Source organism: Cryptotermes secundus, unplaced genomic scaffold, assembly GCF_002891405.2.
Source record: "Cryptotermes secundus unplaced genomic scaffold, Csec_1.0 scaffold1066, whole genome shotgun sequence".
Classification (NCBI taxonomy): domain Eukaryota; kingdom Metazoa; phylum Arthropoda; class Insecta; order Blattodea; family Kalotermitidae; genus Cryptotermes; species Cryptotermes secundus.
The window spans coordinates 205,948-220,355 of NW_019738984.1; the positions used below are offsets into that span (position 1 = coordinate 205,948).

The window sequence follows — 14,408 nt, forward strand, 5'->3', positions numbered from 1 at the left end:
GATAGTTCGGTAGTTCGGTTCAACAGTTCAGCTGAGTTCAGTGTTCAGCTGTGGAGTGTGAAAAAAGCGGACACCGGAAGCTGAAGAAGTGACCGATTCGTAAAACTGAACCAAGTCGGTCACAGCAGAAGAGAAGCCACTCGTAGTCCAACAGGGAATGGAGCGAGTCTTACGTAGCCACTAATTGTGAACTGTTGTAACTGATTGTAATTGAGAGTGATTGTAAAAGGTGTCAATAAATCCAGTCATCCAATCCAGAACTCCTTATTACTAGTCATGGAACCCGGGACACGTGACATGAGTTGTTCAGGCCACGCTGTGTTGTTATAAGAGAGTGGCCTCAACTGGACGACACTAAAGAGTCCTATTCTTGAAACAACGGAACCACGACGTGCCATATTCATCTTCCTTTAAGGAAAAGTATAAATGACACAAACCAAACTGGTTCTAGATTTCAACAAAAAGTTATTTAAAAAATACATCGTAAATAGACTAATTACAATAATTTATAAATGTTTTAACAGATTCATGTACTTCGAAGTACTTGTTACAGGATATTTTATATCTAGACACTGGAATAGTAGTTTCTGTAAGTATGATAATGACCAGGGCCCGGATTTAGATGACATGTCATCTTATTTTCATTGTATCCTATTCAATGCCAGTAAATATATAAATCCCGGATATGAGTTGCTGGTTACAGAAATGTAACTTTTATAGGTCATTATTTGTCATTTTCGGTCATTTTTGGATTTTTAGGGGTATTTTTTGTCATTTTAGCCATTTTAGGAAAATTTTCTTCAGATGTTTTCAGAAATGTGAATAATATGCAAGTAAAGTGTTATTTCTCTTTCTCCTGCCTCTACAAAGGCAGCCTGCAGCTGCACCCCAAATACCTGCTACCGCAGTATGCAATAATAAGTTTTAATGATGTCCCGTCATTTCCGTTCGTTTTGCGGAAAGTGCTGACATTACATACATAAAAAAATTTTAAGCTAGCGGCAGGGTACGACAGCGGTCACTCACACTGCGGCCCTTTCTAAGTTCTGTGCAAAGGAATTTTCTTAGATACAAATATTTCTAGTTAGAATCCCTCGCTTTTTATGACATATTGCTGCTCAATAAAACTGCGTCTGTCTTCAGTTTCTCGCCCTTGACCGTACAGACAAAGATACATCTGACGAAATGTTCTCAATGTGAAAAGTTCAGTTCTGTGCTGCAATAGAGTGATTCATTTTAACACGATGCCTAAAGCAAAGCCATCTAAATCGTGTCATTTAAAGCAGATTGTAGTTGAATTTGGAGATGATATATTTTCAACTGACGGTAACATTTTATACTGTAAGATATGCGACACAAAATTAACGGCAGAAAAATGTTGCACGGTACAACACATCGGCCGCAACAAGCATATACTAACAGTGCAAATTTCGAACAAAAAGAAATCTGTGCAAATGTTACTGCAACAGTGTTCACCTGAAGGCGGAAATAAGTCATCGGATTTTTTTTTTCATAGATCTGTGTGATGCTCTGGTGTCAGAAAATATTCCGTTTTGGGCTCTGAAAAATTAAAAAATGAAAAAATTTCTGGAAGTGAATTGTGGTCGTTATATCCCGGATGAATCCACCCTCAGGAAAAACTATTTATCCAAGTGCTACATCATCTTGGAAATGATATGAATAAAGTGCATGGGAAGATGATTTTCGTTTCCATTGATGGGACCTGCAATACGGAGGCTCGCCATGTGGCAAACGTCATCATTGGAACCTTGGAAATTGATGAACCAGGTGAAGTGTTTCTGTTTACGAGTGAAGTGATAGAATCCGTTAATCATTCCACAATTTGTAAACTCTTTGACAGGTCGATGATTCTACTGTGGCCAGAAGGTATATGACATGACGGCTTCTTGCTTTTTGTAACCGAGCGGCCCCATATATTTTAAAAGCAGGCAAGTCGTTTTATACGAGATTGGTGCACGTTATCTATCCCATGCATTGCACAGAATGACAGAGGAAGTGATATCAAGATTTCCTCAAGTGGATGCTCTCGTGTCTTGGACGAAGAAGATTTTCGTCAATGTTCCAGCTCGTAAAATGCAGTTTAAGTCTATGGCTCATGTTGTTCCACTGCCCTCAGAACACGTCATCACAAGGTGGGGAACGTGGATTGATGCTACAATTTACTATTGCGATCATTTCCAGGCAGTGAAAAACATTGCAGATTCAATGAAGACGGAGGATGCGAGGGCAATTGAAGCTGCTCAGGAACAGTTCTCGTGCAGCGAAATGGAAGGATAGCTGGTCTTCATACAGGTAAATTTCAGTTCCTTGATGGAAGGAATCGATTTTTATAGGAGAATGGAGCAACGCTAGAAGATTCGCTCGCTCTTGTGGAAAAAAAAAAGGCCCAGTTATTTGGAGAAAGTGTCAAGAAAAAGAAACATGTTCTAGATAAAAACTCAGGTCATGAAACATTATGCAGCATTTCTCTAATTCTGACAGGAGAGTCCTTCAGCACTTTCAGTATTGAAGAGGAACTTACTGCTAGTGATTTGGTACACTTCAAGTACGCTCCCACTGTGTCTGCAGATGTGGAAAGGAGTTTCTCCAAGTACAAGAAGACAACAGGCGTTCACTCACCTCCGAGAATCTCTGCACGTTGACTGTCACCTATTGCAACTCTGAATGAGGTGGCACTTAAATATTGGTATACCGTACGTGTACATTTGATAAGCGTTCCAACGCAGTAGCAAAAAATCGTATTAAAACATTTAGCTTCAAATTCAATCATATATTGCTTAATTTTCAACATAAAAACGAGGATGAACTTAAAAGAGTAACGTTGAGTTCACAGTGTTATTAAGATTAAAAATACAGTTTAAAACAATTAGTATATTTTCCATATGATACATTATTAGGTCGTTTTTTTAACCTTCAAACAATTTTTCTGGATTTTTCGGTCATTTTTCTGGACATCTTCGGTCATTTTAAAAATATTTTTAGGTCATCGAACATAATAACGTCAAGCGGTCCACAAGTTCAATACTGCCCTTCATTCCAAACGTTATCAGCCATCAGGCATGCTAATTCATTGGCAAAATTTGTATGCGTCTTGCAGCCAGCGGTGCACAGGCCGCCGTGAAGTACAGAACCGTGGACCGGTCAACAAAGCTAAAAAAGAAAAAAAAAAACTCGCTATACAGGGTGTCCCAGGAGGAATGTGCCAAACTTCGGGAGGGTGTTCCTTATGTTAAAGTATGCCGATATAACCCAAAACACCTATGTCCAAAGTTGAACGGTTACGGAGATAATGGCCCAAGAAAAGTGTGGTCTTCTGGCAGGTCCAAGCACTGTACCTCGCTGTACCTCTCAGCTGAGAGCCCTTATCTATGTTTGTCCTTGAGTGCGATGATACTCCCTAGCCGTGCTTATGTAGTTGGCTCATACCAGAACGCGCAGTCAGCACGTTACGTCATCGCTCGCCAGTCATGTGTTATGTATACTGCTTGGAAACCTAAGGACAATTATGACATGGCGAGCGAGTATTTTGTACTTCACTTTTATGGCTTTCCGTCACTCACAAGTTAGTTTGATGTTACGTACATTATTAACATTACAGAATCCACATATTCCTGCCAGTTTTAATATGTATTTTGTAATCAACAAGTGTGTAACCCCGGTCAAAGTTTGACACTTCTCTGGCCATTATCTCCGTAACCGTTCAACTTTGGACATAGGTGTTTTGGGTTATATCGGCATACTTTAACATAAGGAACACCCTCCCGAAGTTTGGCACATTCCTCCTGGGACACCCTGTATATCACACCTTACATAGGGTTACCGAAACCTCAATTTTCTCACAAAAAAAAATGCTACATGGCTGACAAACTTCTACTCTTTGTGTGAGCTCTCTGGTTTATTCCAAGCAGCGCAAATAAAAAAAAAAAGGCTGCCTTACCCAGGTCGGCCATGATACACGGGTATCTGCAATTATTTAACGAAACTCTGTGTTTATGACTACCTGCTCTATGATAGCTATTATCCATTACATATCTCCGGTTTGCTCTAAAAGATAGGATGATAATGAAAATGAAAAAAAATGGCTGACAAAAAGATCTGCGGCTTAATGTGTGGCGGGAAGCTGGTGAAACTCTCATTAACAAAGTTCTGATGTTTTAAAAAGGAGAGGGGAAAGACAAGCAGAGAAATCTGCATTGAGTCCAGCAAGTTCCAAACCTGGGACCTCTGCATAGATGGCTGGCACCTTATCCTTAGAGCACCACATTCCTTTGTGATCTCTGTTGATTAAAGTAAAATGTTCAGTTATATCTGTTAATATAAAATGGCCAACAATCTTACCCGCAGAAGTTTCCAGTTAGTTTCACTCATGTTACCATAAATTTCAATTCCTTGTACTCATTTCTGTTAGAGGCTGAGTGAACCCCAGGGCCATAGTGCGGCTGGAAGGATTAGGTCAACTGAAAAAAAAAATCCAATGACCTCATCAGGGCTTGAACCCGCGACCTTCCGGCTTGTAGCATAGCCCCTCAACAAACTACGCGGGGCTGACAATCTTACCGCCATCTTTGAGCCGACTGTCTAGATAATGTGGGACCTTCAACGTCTCACAACCCTATGGACCTTCACGGCCTGGTACAGGGATAGCTTAACTTTTTTTTATCATAAATTTCAAAACGTGTCAAACACATGTATATGACAATAACATGACATATGCAGCAAAATGAATGATGGAAACAGCTCTGAAATGCGGTAAAGGTAAAGCCCTCACTGCGACAGAAGACATATGGAGAAGTGGAGGTATAGCGCCACACAAGCAAGAAAGAGGCTTCATGACCCGGATAAGCCCTTCTTGAGAAGCCGCCAGTAGTGCAGCTATTCAAGAACTCCCAAACATTTTATGGAAACCAAAGGTTCATTACCGTATACACAAGAGCCCTCCAGTGGCCCCTATTCTGAGCCACATCAATCCAATCCTATCTCTCTAAGATCAATTTTTATACTGTCCACCCCTTACGCTTGGCTCCCCAGTAGTCCCTTACCTTCTGTCTTTCCTACCAATATCCTATACACATTCGTCTTCTTCCTCCATTCATGTTACATGCCCTGCCCATCTCATACTCCTTGACTTGATCATTCTAATTATACTTGGAGAAGAGTAAAAGTCATGAAGCTCCTCATTATGCAGTTTTCTCCAACCTCCTGTCACTTCATCTCTCTTTGGTTCAAATATTTTCCTTAGCACCCTGTTTTCAAACACCCTCAGCCTATGTTCCTCACTTAATGTCAGTGATCAAGTTTCACGCCCATGCAGAACCACTGGCAAAATTACAGTTTTGTATACTGTAAGTTTTATGTTTTTATACAGCAGACGAGAAGACAAAAGGTTCTGAACTAAATTTTAGCAAGAATTACCATATTCAACCTCCAATTAATTTCTTGCTCAATCAAATTCTGATTTGTTACTATCATTCCCAAACATGTGAACTGTGCCACATTTCCAAAGGACCTGTTAGCTATCTTTATATTGTGATTTGCACTGAATTCCGGTGACTGAGCAACATATACTTAGTTTTCTCTGCGTTTACTGATAGGCCAACCTCCTTACTAGCATTAATTAAAGTTTGTGTTTTTCTTCATGGCACCTATGTTATCATCCAACAGATTCACATCAACAATCACATATGCTAGCAACAATATTTCTTGCAACTGTGAACCACTTTGTCTCAATGTGAAGAACATTAAGGAAGTTAATCTGTTGTGGCTCACCATAATTGTTGTAAAGTGTTACATCTAAGCTTGGCACGCTCAATCATATCCCCTCAATATCACCTGTTTCAGTAAGGCTCACCTGTGAGTTGCCTACTGCAATAATCTGAGCTAGGCACATCTAATTACATTTCCCCTCCTGATTCTCTGATAGTGAGTGGGCTAGCAAGGCAATAACAATATTGATGACACCAGGTGACATCTGTCTGGAACACCATCTGATGCTTTATATAAATAAATGTCAGAACTGATACACTGACTTGATTTTAAGCCAGGACATTGACTAACCTGAGTGAAACTTTCATGGGTTTCTTCAGTACCTCCAGATAAATGCCAGAATAGTACCTCAAATTAGGCCATGACTGCCTCTTTTTTCATCCTTTCCATTATTCACTGGTCACCCTACCACTCTATGTTACATAATCTGAGTCACTAACTGAATAATTAAATAAATCACAAATAAATAGAATGAATTCATAAAATATGTTTCTAGTGAAGTTAAGTTCACCCACAACTGCATCTCCCCAACCACTATAAAGGATTACTACATTGCACCAAAGAATACAGCCACTGCCTAACCAAAAGATCAATGTACATTTTTAAAAGCAATTTATGTCATGCTATTTTCCTCATTTGTGAATTACAGTTACAATAAACACCATAAATCTCTGCTAAATAGCTCTATCCCATCTATGGCAAAGTTGCTGCAAACTGTAAAATGGGCAGACTCTTTAATATGGTGGAGGAACACTGCAGGAGTAGCATGGTGTGATGGGGAATAATTAGCTTTATTTACAATATTACAATAATACCCAAAGCTAGCATCTTATACTGCTGCATAAAATCCTTCCACGGTCATCCTTCTATCTGAAAATACCCCACAAATTAACTTATAATCATGTGATGCACCCAAACTTAGATCACTATCATGATGTTTTCAATGTAGTGGTGATTCAAACTGTGATCTTCCGGATTATGGCATCATGGAGTCTAACAGGTGGGTGCACGATAGTCCAGAGGAACATATAGCCTCCAAAATTATATGAAAGATGAGGGCATTATTATCCCTCTGAAACATCATTACACAGTGTCATCACCTTAATGACCACACTTCAAATCACTACTGACAGCATTAAAGATTATTTTTAATTGTGTATGCCACAAATGACAGTATTTCTGCACTACAGAATGATTTAGGTGCCTCACAAGCCTGTTTATGACAAGCTACAAATTGATCAAAAAATTAATTCACTACAAACCAAATGACTTCAAATTTTTTGATTGAGTCCTAATATGGGACTATATGTATTAGCAATTATAGTGATATAATCCAAAAAGAGATGTATCATGAAAATTGACTGGTGATGACCCAGCTGGTTCAAAACATGTAGCAAATACAGAATAATAAACAAATGTTAATACAGTAACATTGGTTTATTTATTTGAAGATTATTGTGTTGACAGCCATAAAATAGTGTCATATAGGACACACACAACAAAGATGAAGCTGCAAAGTAATGAGAAGTCCACATCTCACCATGAAAGAAGATTTCAGGATTCAGCGTTCTCTGAAAGTGACAAAAGTCACATTTTTCTGAATTCTGTGCTTCAAGAACCTGTTCCATCCCATGGCTACATTAATACAATAACGATGTGTAATATGAAGAAGTGCGCAACTTGTTCTGCATCAGAGACAATAACAACTACTGACATATAGTGCCCTTCTTCCTCCAGGACAATGTAGCACCCCACTGCTTCATGCAAGCCTGGTACAATGTCCTCCTTATTCCCCAGACATATCCCAATGTGATTACTTTTATTTCTATGGATGAAGGAAACACTGCCAAGTCACCAGTTTGATTCCAAGTGCCATTTTTCTCAGCATCAATACACCACAATGTGAACAGTACTGCAACTGGTTATCCATCGAATTGATGGGAGAAGCATATGTCACCAATGCTAGTGATTAATGCTGAGTAAGGGATACCTGCGACTATGTTCTAACATATTGCTTCTGTTGTCTATGTAGAATGTATGGATCCCATTCGGGAAATTTCTTAAAAGTTTCTCACATCATTTTCCTCCATTAACTTTATGACTGAACTGTAGATTTTAAACCCTTCTTGTCCATGCAATATTCCCATTCATATTTTCTTGTACTGGTTAGCAGTGAAATCACAAACATTTATAAATTCATAAAAAAAGAGAGGTAAAGCTATCCCTGTAACAGGCCTTGGAGGCCCACAGGGTTGTGAGATGTTGAGGTTCCCACATTACCTAGACCAGGCATGTCAAACTCAACTTGTACAGAGGGCCACCTCAGCCCTATAAATAATAGTCCAGGGCCACACTTCAAAATAGAAATATACATTAGATTCTGATACAATGAAATTTAATTCTATTTATTATTTAGGAATAATTTCAATATAATTACCTAAAGTCACATATCTTACAGTTTGAAAAAGCAAGAGAATGCCATTTTTGACAAGTATCAAACAACTTTTCAATATGTAAAAAGAGAGATTACAGAAGAAATTATGTTAGAAACAGCAAGAATTTCCTGCAGCCTGCTAATTTATGTCTGCGTGAGACTTCTTGTCTTCTGGTCTGTTGGAAAATTGTCTTTATAAAAAATATTTCTACTCAAATTTTAATATTGATTTTATTATCAATTAGCTCTAAAAGTTGAGAGGCCGCACTTTGTGGCTATGGGGGCCACATGTTTGACACGGCTGACCTAGACAATTGGCTCACAGATGGCAGTGAGGTTGTCAGCCTTACATGCCAGCCATCCTTTACCCCCCAGGAAGATTCCTGGTACTCATTTCAGTTAGACGCTGAGTCAGCCACAGGGCCATAGTGCAGCTGGAAGGATTGGGTCAATTGATAAAAACCACCTCATCCATCTATGCTACCAACATAAGGCAATTAAAATTTCACTTAAATGTTCCACAGTACTGGTAAATAAGACCAGCACTCTACATGCAAGATGTTTAAAACTGCAGGAATTAATCTGTGACACTCTCTGCTTGGGACCAAGTCTCCAGAATGTGCATTTATCTCAGAATTCAAATCAGATTTGGTGAAAACTGTGAAATCCCCATATGTTCATGCATCCTTTATTTTGCTGGCTGATCATTTAATCAAGATGTATTAGATTTCAAATAATTATGGTGCAATGGAATCTTCTCATTAATCACAAGTTTTATTTCATATGTTTTTCATTATACGCATGTACATGTTTCCCACAAATGGTAGGGGGTCTGTCAAACACATATCATACTAAGGACCACTATCTTGAGGGATCTTTTGCAGTGCCGTCTGGTAGAATATGTTCTGGAACAATTCTATTGCATCCAAAACATCAGTACAGGTCTACCAAACTACACAGTGTCAAATCCCAGAAAATAGAATTCCATATTTACTGTACTGAGATCCTTAAATCCAACTCTAAACAAATTAATCTCATGAACAAGGAAATTCCCTTATGACAGCTAAAATTCAAATCACTGCGTAAGGTTGGATGACATATAATTCATCAGAGTTGACTGTTACAAAGTGTCAAATTTGCAATTTCTGTTAGACAAAGACTTAATCTCTTGTGAAGGCTGCAATGAGCAATGGAAAGTATATATTAAAGAAGTTGTAAAAAATATAACTTCACTTAATTTTAGTTCTGCTGCACATCAGTTTTTAATACACTATTGTAAAAAACCTAATACACTTCTTACACAGCTGTTTATAACATAATTTATAATGACTTTTTGTATGAGAGAATGTGTATACTGTAAATTAGGTTCGCATTACTGTTTCAATTGATCAAAAAATCTGTCAACAAATTAAGGAAATAATATTTGCATTTGCAAAAATCTGACATATGCCTTGTAGAAAGTATTTTGGATTTGAAAAACTTCTTAGATGACAAACCTAACAGAATGGGTTAACTCTTCTGTAGAGCATGGAGCTATCAATATAATATAAGTTCAGACACACTCCATTATATTCTTGCACTGTTTCTTTAACCTTTGAATCAACAGGTAGAGAAAGACATACCACTACTGTTATGTAACTTTGTTCTTGCAATATTGAATAATACTTCTGCTTCTGATATACCAGTCCCTACATCTGAATAACCTTACAAAGGCAATTAATCAATGCAGCCAGAAATTATTTCTTATGTACATGACATCAGACCTATCCTCATGGAATTCCACTATGATTTCAGCATTTTTTCTTAATTTTTCGTAATTGAAAGTTTCTAAATCTAATGAAGTGCGTATGTTTCCATGACCTATAGTACTTTTTCCACACTAGTATTATTAATATTTACACGTAAGACATAAACTGAACATTACACTTTCCAAACACAATCACCATGCATAAAAACTGTTCACAAAATTGCAAAAGTTTATACAGCCCACAAAGCTCTGTAATTGTTTTAAAATATTTGTCACTTTCATGAAAACCAAAGAGATAAATATAAAAGGGAAGAAGCAGTGGTAGACCTCTTTGGGTGACAAAGTTAAAGATAATTTCATGATACACATCAGAAAAAAAAATGGTACAAAATGTAATAAAAATGCTGTCATAAAGAAATCGCTCAAAATAGAAATTATCTCCAAACTAGAGGTTCTATGCCATGCATACAAAATTTCTAAGGCGACTGAAAACATGTATCAAGTTCCCATATATAAGTCCATTTTACATTAATGTCAAGTAACTTCTGTTTTGCTTTTAACTTTTCGATATATTAGCACACTGAAGATGAAAAAATCTTAGCTGAATGTTTTATTTAAATTCCTCACAGAATTGTATAACTTCTAGACCATTTTTAGAAAACAATCTGCTGTGGATAATTTCACCATAGCGTATAAAATGTCTGTCTGGCCATCAGTTTCAAAATAAATGTTATATTAATGTTAAAAGTATCCTACTGTAGATGAATGACTATAACAGTTGTGGTCTACAATACAAATTATAATTAAAAACAAATGTGACATACCAACAGCATACACAGCAATGCCAGTAAAATATTCATTAAATCTTACATATAAGTGGTATAGTGCATAAGGTCTGTCAATAAGACAGCTATTGACAGTTAACCACCGAGGTGAATAAATTTATTAACTGTATATGTCAGAGTAAAATAATGTTACGTAATTTCTCACATACTAATAACCTTATACTACCACTTCATTTAGTCTTGAACTTGAACAGCCAAGAGCTAAATATCTGACCTTGACTGGTTATTTATCAACAACTCGGTTAAACAAATGTGATCCACCAACCAAAAACCCAACTAACAAACACTTAAGGCTTAAAATTAAAATGTATCAATTAATTCGCATGTAAACAACAACAAATGGTACAGATCTTTCAAAATAAATAGTCTCTTTTCCCACGAGTTCCACACAGGTGTCATTCGCGCGATTCAGTAAAGATGAAACGATTAACTGCGTACTTCCTCAATAGCATAAAGAATAACATCTGATACCTCTGCTAACACTGTCAGGTATTCCTCGTCTCGCACCAGCATCTCGCTTTACAATAAACAACACTGAACACAAAAATTTAGGCTAGTTTCCTTCGTGGCTTGTTTATGTTAGGGCAACAACTGTCCTCATAATAAAAACAATCAATGTTGCAATTGCTTACTTTACTAGTTGCATCCGATACTTCTCGCATGATCTGTTCGAAGGCAGCTGTTTCTTCTGCTTGCTTCTGAGTGTGTAACGCAATCTTCTCACTAAATTTTCTTGGGTTCGCCATGATGGCTGCTTTAGTTTTGACTTGCAAGGCAAGGCAAATAGCCAATGAAAACCTATTGACACAGGTCTCCACGCCATCTGTTGGTACGTCTTCACTAACATGGCCACCTCTAATACTCGTAGAAAAACACGGTAGTGATTGCTTTAATCATGTTCGTCTTCATTTGCAGAAAATGTAACTTAAAACATAAATTTAAGGTGGAATACAAACTTCACCTTTGAATCATATATACGCCTAAATCATCTAGACGCCTCTAAGGCAGTACTGATATGAGTTACACACTCTTTACTTGATTTAGAGTAGTAATAATAGGAATTATACAGTCTTTACTGACAGTCTTCCACGGTAATTAGGTATTTTCCTTTCATTTCTTGGGTGATTACATGCTGTGGCTGCGGGTAGTGTTGCCGACGTTTCGAAGGTATATGACGCCTCCATCTTCAGATTTTAAATGTGTACGAGGGGCAAGTTTCTGCGTGTATATAGGTGTATGTTTTGAAAAACAACGAAAGGAAAATAGTGTCAGTGCCCCGCCCGGGTCAATGTTTACAATGGACTTTACAAGATGTACGCATTCTGGCCCGCTTCCTGCCTTATCCAACTTCACCGGTCCACTATCCCTACCATCCCTACCAATCCATACTGGCCAACACTCCACCCGCGGTGGTTCTTTGCAGGACATAAACCTGTTTACAAACAAAGCCTAGGGCATGTACCTAACAATTTATATCCTCTTCCAAAAAAAAAAGAAAAGAAAGAAAGAAAGAAAGAAAAAGAAGAAGAAAGTATTAAGCGCCAACATTAAATGATTCCCCAGGAAGAACTAATTAAATCATTGATGACTTATGACTGCCACACGCGGTAATATCTAGCGACATTCGTCTGTTGAAACTGCAGCGCCTGCAAAACAGAGTTCTCCGTGCTACTTAAAACTAACAGGAGCATACCGATTAGCGATTTACATGCGGCACTCAAAATGCCATACATATATGATTACATAACTGCCTTATGTAGAGAGAAGCCATCCAAAATCATCAGAATTTATGGAGAAGCCATGTACAAGAACTACGTGTACAATATATTCAAACATAGCGGTGGGCAGGCCTACGACTATTCAAGGGTCTATCTTCCATTCAGAATAGTGTAAAATTGTGCGTACTACAAAGAAATTATTACGTGTGTATATTACTAATGTAGTGATAAATTGTATATAGTGTACATATATGACTATGCCAGGGCGCGCTATAGGAGTGCAAGGAAAACTGTCTTCTATTGCCAGCAGCTCTGCTTTAAATACACAGATACCCACCCACCGTATATACACTTCAACTCTGAAGATGGAGGCAGCATCTACCAAGGAAATGCCGGTAACATTACTGATATCCACACAGTGTAATCACCCAAGAAATTTAAATAAAGTTGCAAATCCTATATGACAATATACATATAATAAAGTACGAGTACATTATAATGACAATATGAACTGAGCATGCCATGCGAGTGTGCTGTATAAGTACAGCAAATTTATTACTATGTGCGCAGAACAGAACTTAAATGCTTTACCCTATTAGTTCAACAGAATCTTACTACCAATTAAAGAGTATTTACTGTAATAATTCTAGTGGTACTAGTATGACAAGCAACTGAATACACAGTCTTTCTTAAGAAGTCGATAGTTGATTAAATAATTCCCCAGCAGTACAACGCATGCAGTAACAGGAGAAAAACACAACACAGAACACGATACACAAATATATGTAGGAAGAATGCTCACATAAAAGAGGATCGGCGTAATTCGCGTGTTTGAGTGCGACGTAGGAAGAATCCTGAAAAGTTTTATTATTTAGAATTCATTGTCCTATATGACGAATACAGATTTTAGTCATTTTAGAATGACGACATCATGGCATGCAATACCATAGTTTAACGTGCATAAAGACACCTGAGGATGGCACATTAGTGCTGAAACGTGTAGTGTGGAAGTGAAGAATAAGGTGAAAAATTGTATGCACTGTAAGATGGTCAGCATAAACCATGGAAATAATTCCCCGCTTCTACGAAACCTGAAAATTCGTTATATTCTTCACTAAAGTTTCTCGTTGAGCTCGTTGAGGCCTATCATAAGATAAATTAATTAAATCTAATCAACATTCTCTGTTCTTCCAATATTTGCTTAATATTGTCCTTTAATTAGGCTTGTGTCTCGAAAGTGATCTCTGCCCTTCTGACTTGTGGATTAAGATTTCGTACCAATTTTTCATCACTCCCGTCCATGTTACGTGTCCCGCTCAGCTTATCCTCCCAGTCTGATCGCCCATAAATATTTGGAGGACCGTGCGAGGAATTTTGTAATTTAGAATTTCGAGATTTGAATGCCTCGTGCGTTGCATTTGTCTTAACGTTTCGTTTTGCATCAAACTCACTCTGCTCAAGGTTAGCTAGGCGGAAAGAGGGTTATTTCATGTTATCGCCCGCATAAAGGAACTTTAAGATGCACTCAGACGAGCAAGACGCCATGTCCTCACACGAGTTGCAAAGTGTATTGATGTTGACGATGGAATTTTCGAAAAGCTGCTATACTATGTGAACTGTACCAACTTTTTCACTTGAACTATAAATACCGGTACTAGAAGCAATACGTAATATCTCTTTCTTGTCAACAATTTTGGAGCCGTACAGTGAAATAGCTCTGTCTCAGTAACCATCTGGAATAGGACACATATACATATAAACTGTTTTGCTTAGAATGACCGATACTACGACCTCCCAGAATATTGACCTTTCCTCCTTGGACATTCTGTATAATCGTCTGTTTGTTCAGTGTTATTTATTATTGTTAGCCAGATAGGTAT

General features: G+C 37.8%; 1 protein-coding gene across 1 annotated transcript in view; it reads right to left on the reverse strand.

Moving 5' to 3' along the window:
• LOC111871541 (CREB-regulated transcription coactivator 1) overlaps positions 1-11,615 on the reverse strand; it is a 168,186-nt gene extending 156,571 nt beyond the window's left edge. Inside the window, exon 1 of the mRNA XM_033754296.1 lies at positions 11,443-11,615. Within this exon, the coding sequence (XP_033610187.1) occupies positions 11,443-11,556 (114 nt within the window). The 5' untranslated portion in view covers positions 11,557-11,615. The remainder of the gene's footprint in view (positions 1-11,442) is intronic.
• Positions 11,616-14,408: the final 2,793 nt, after the last annotated feature.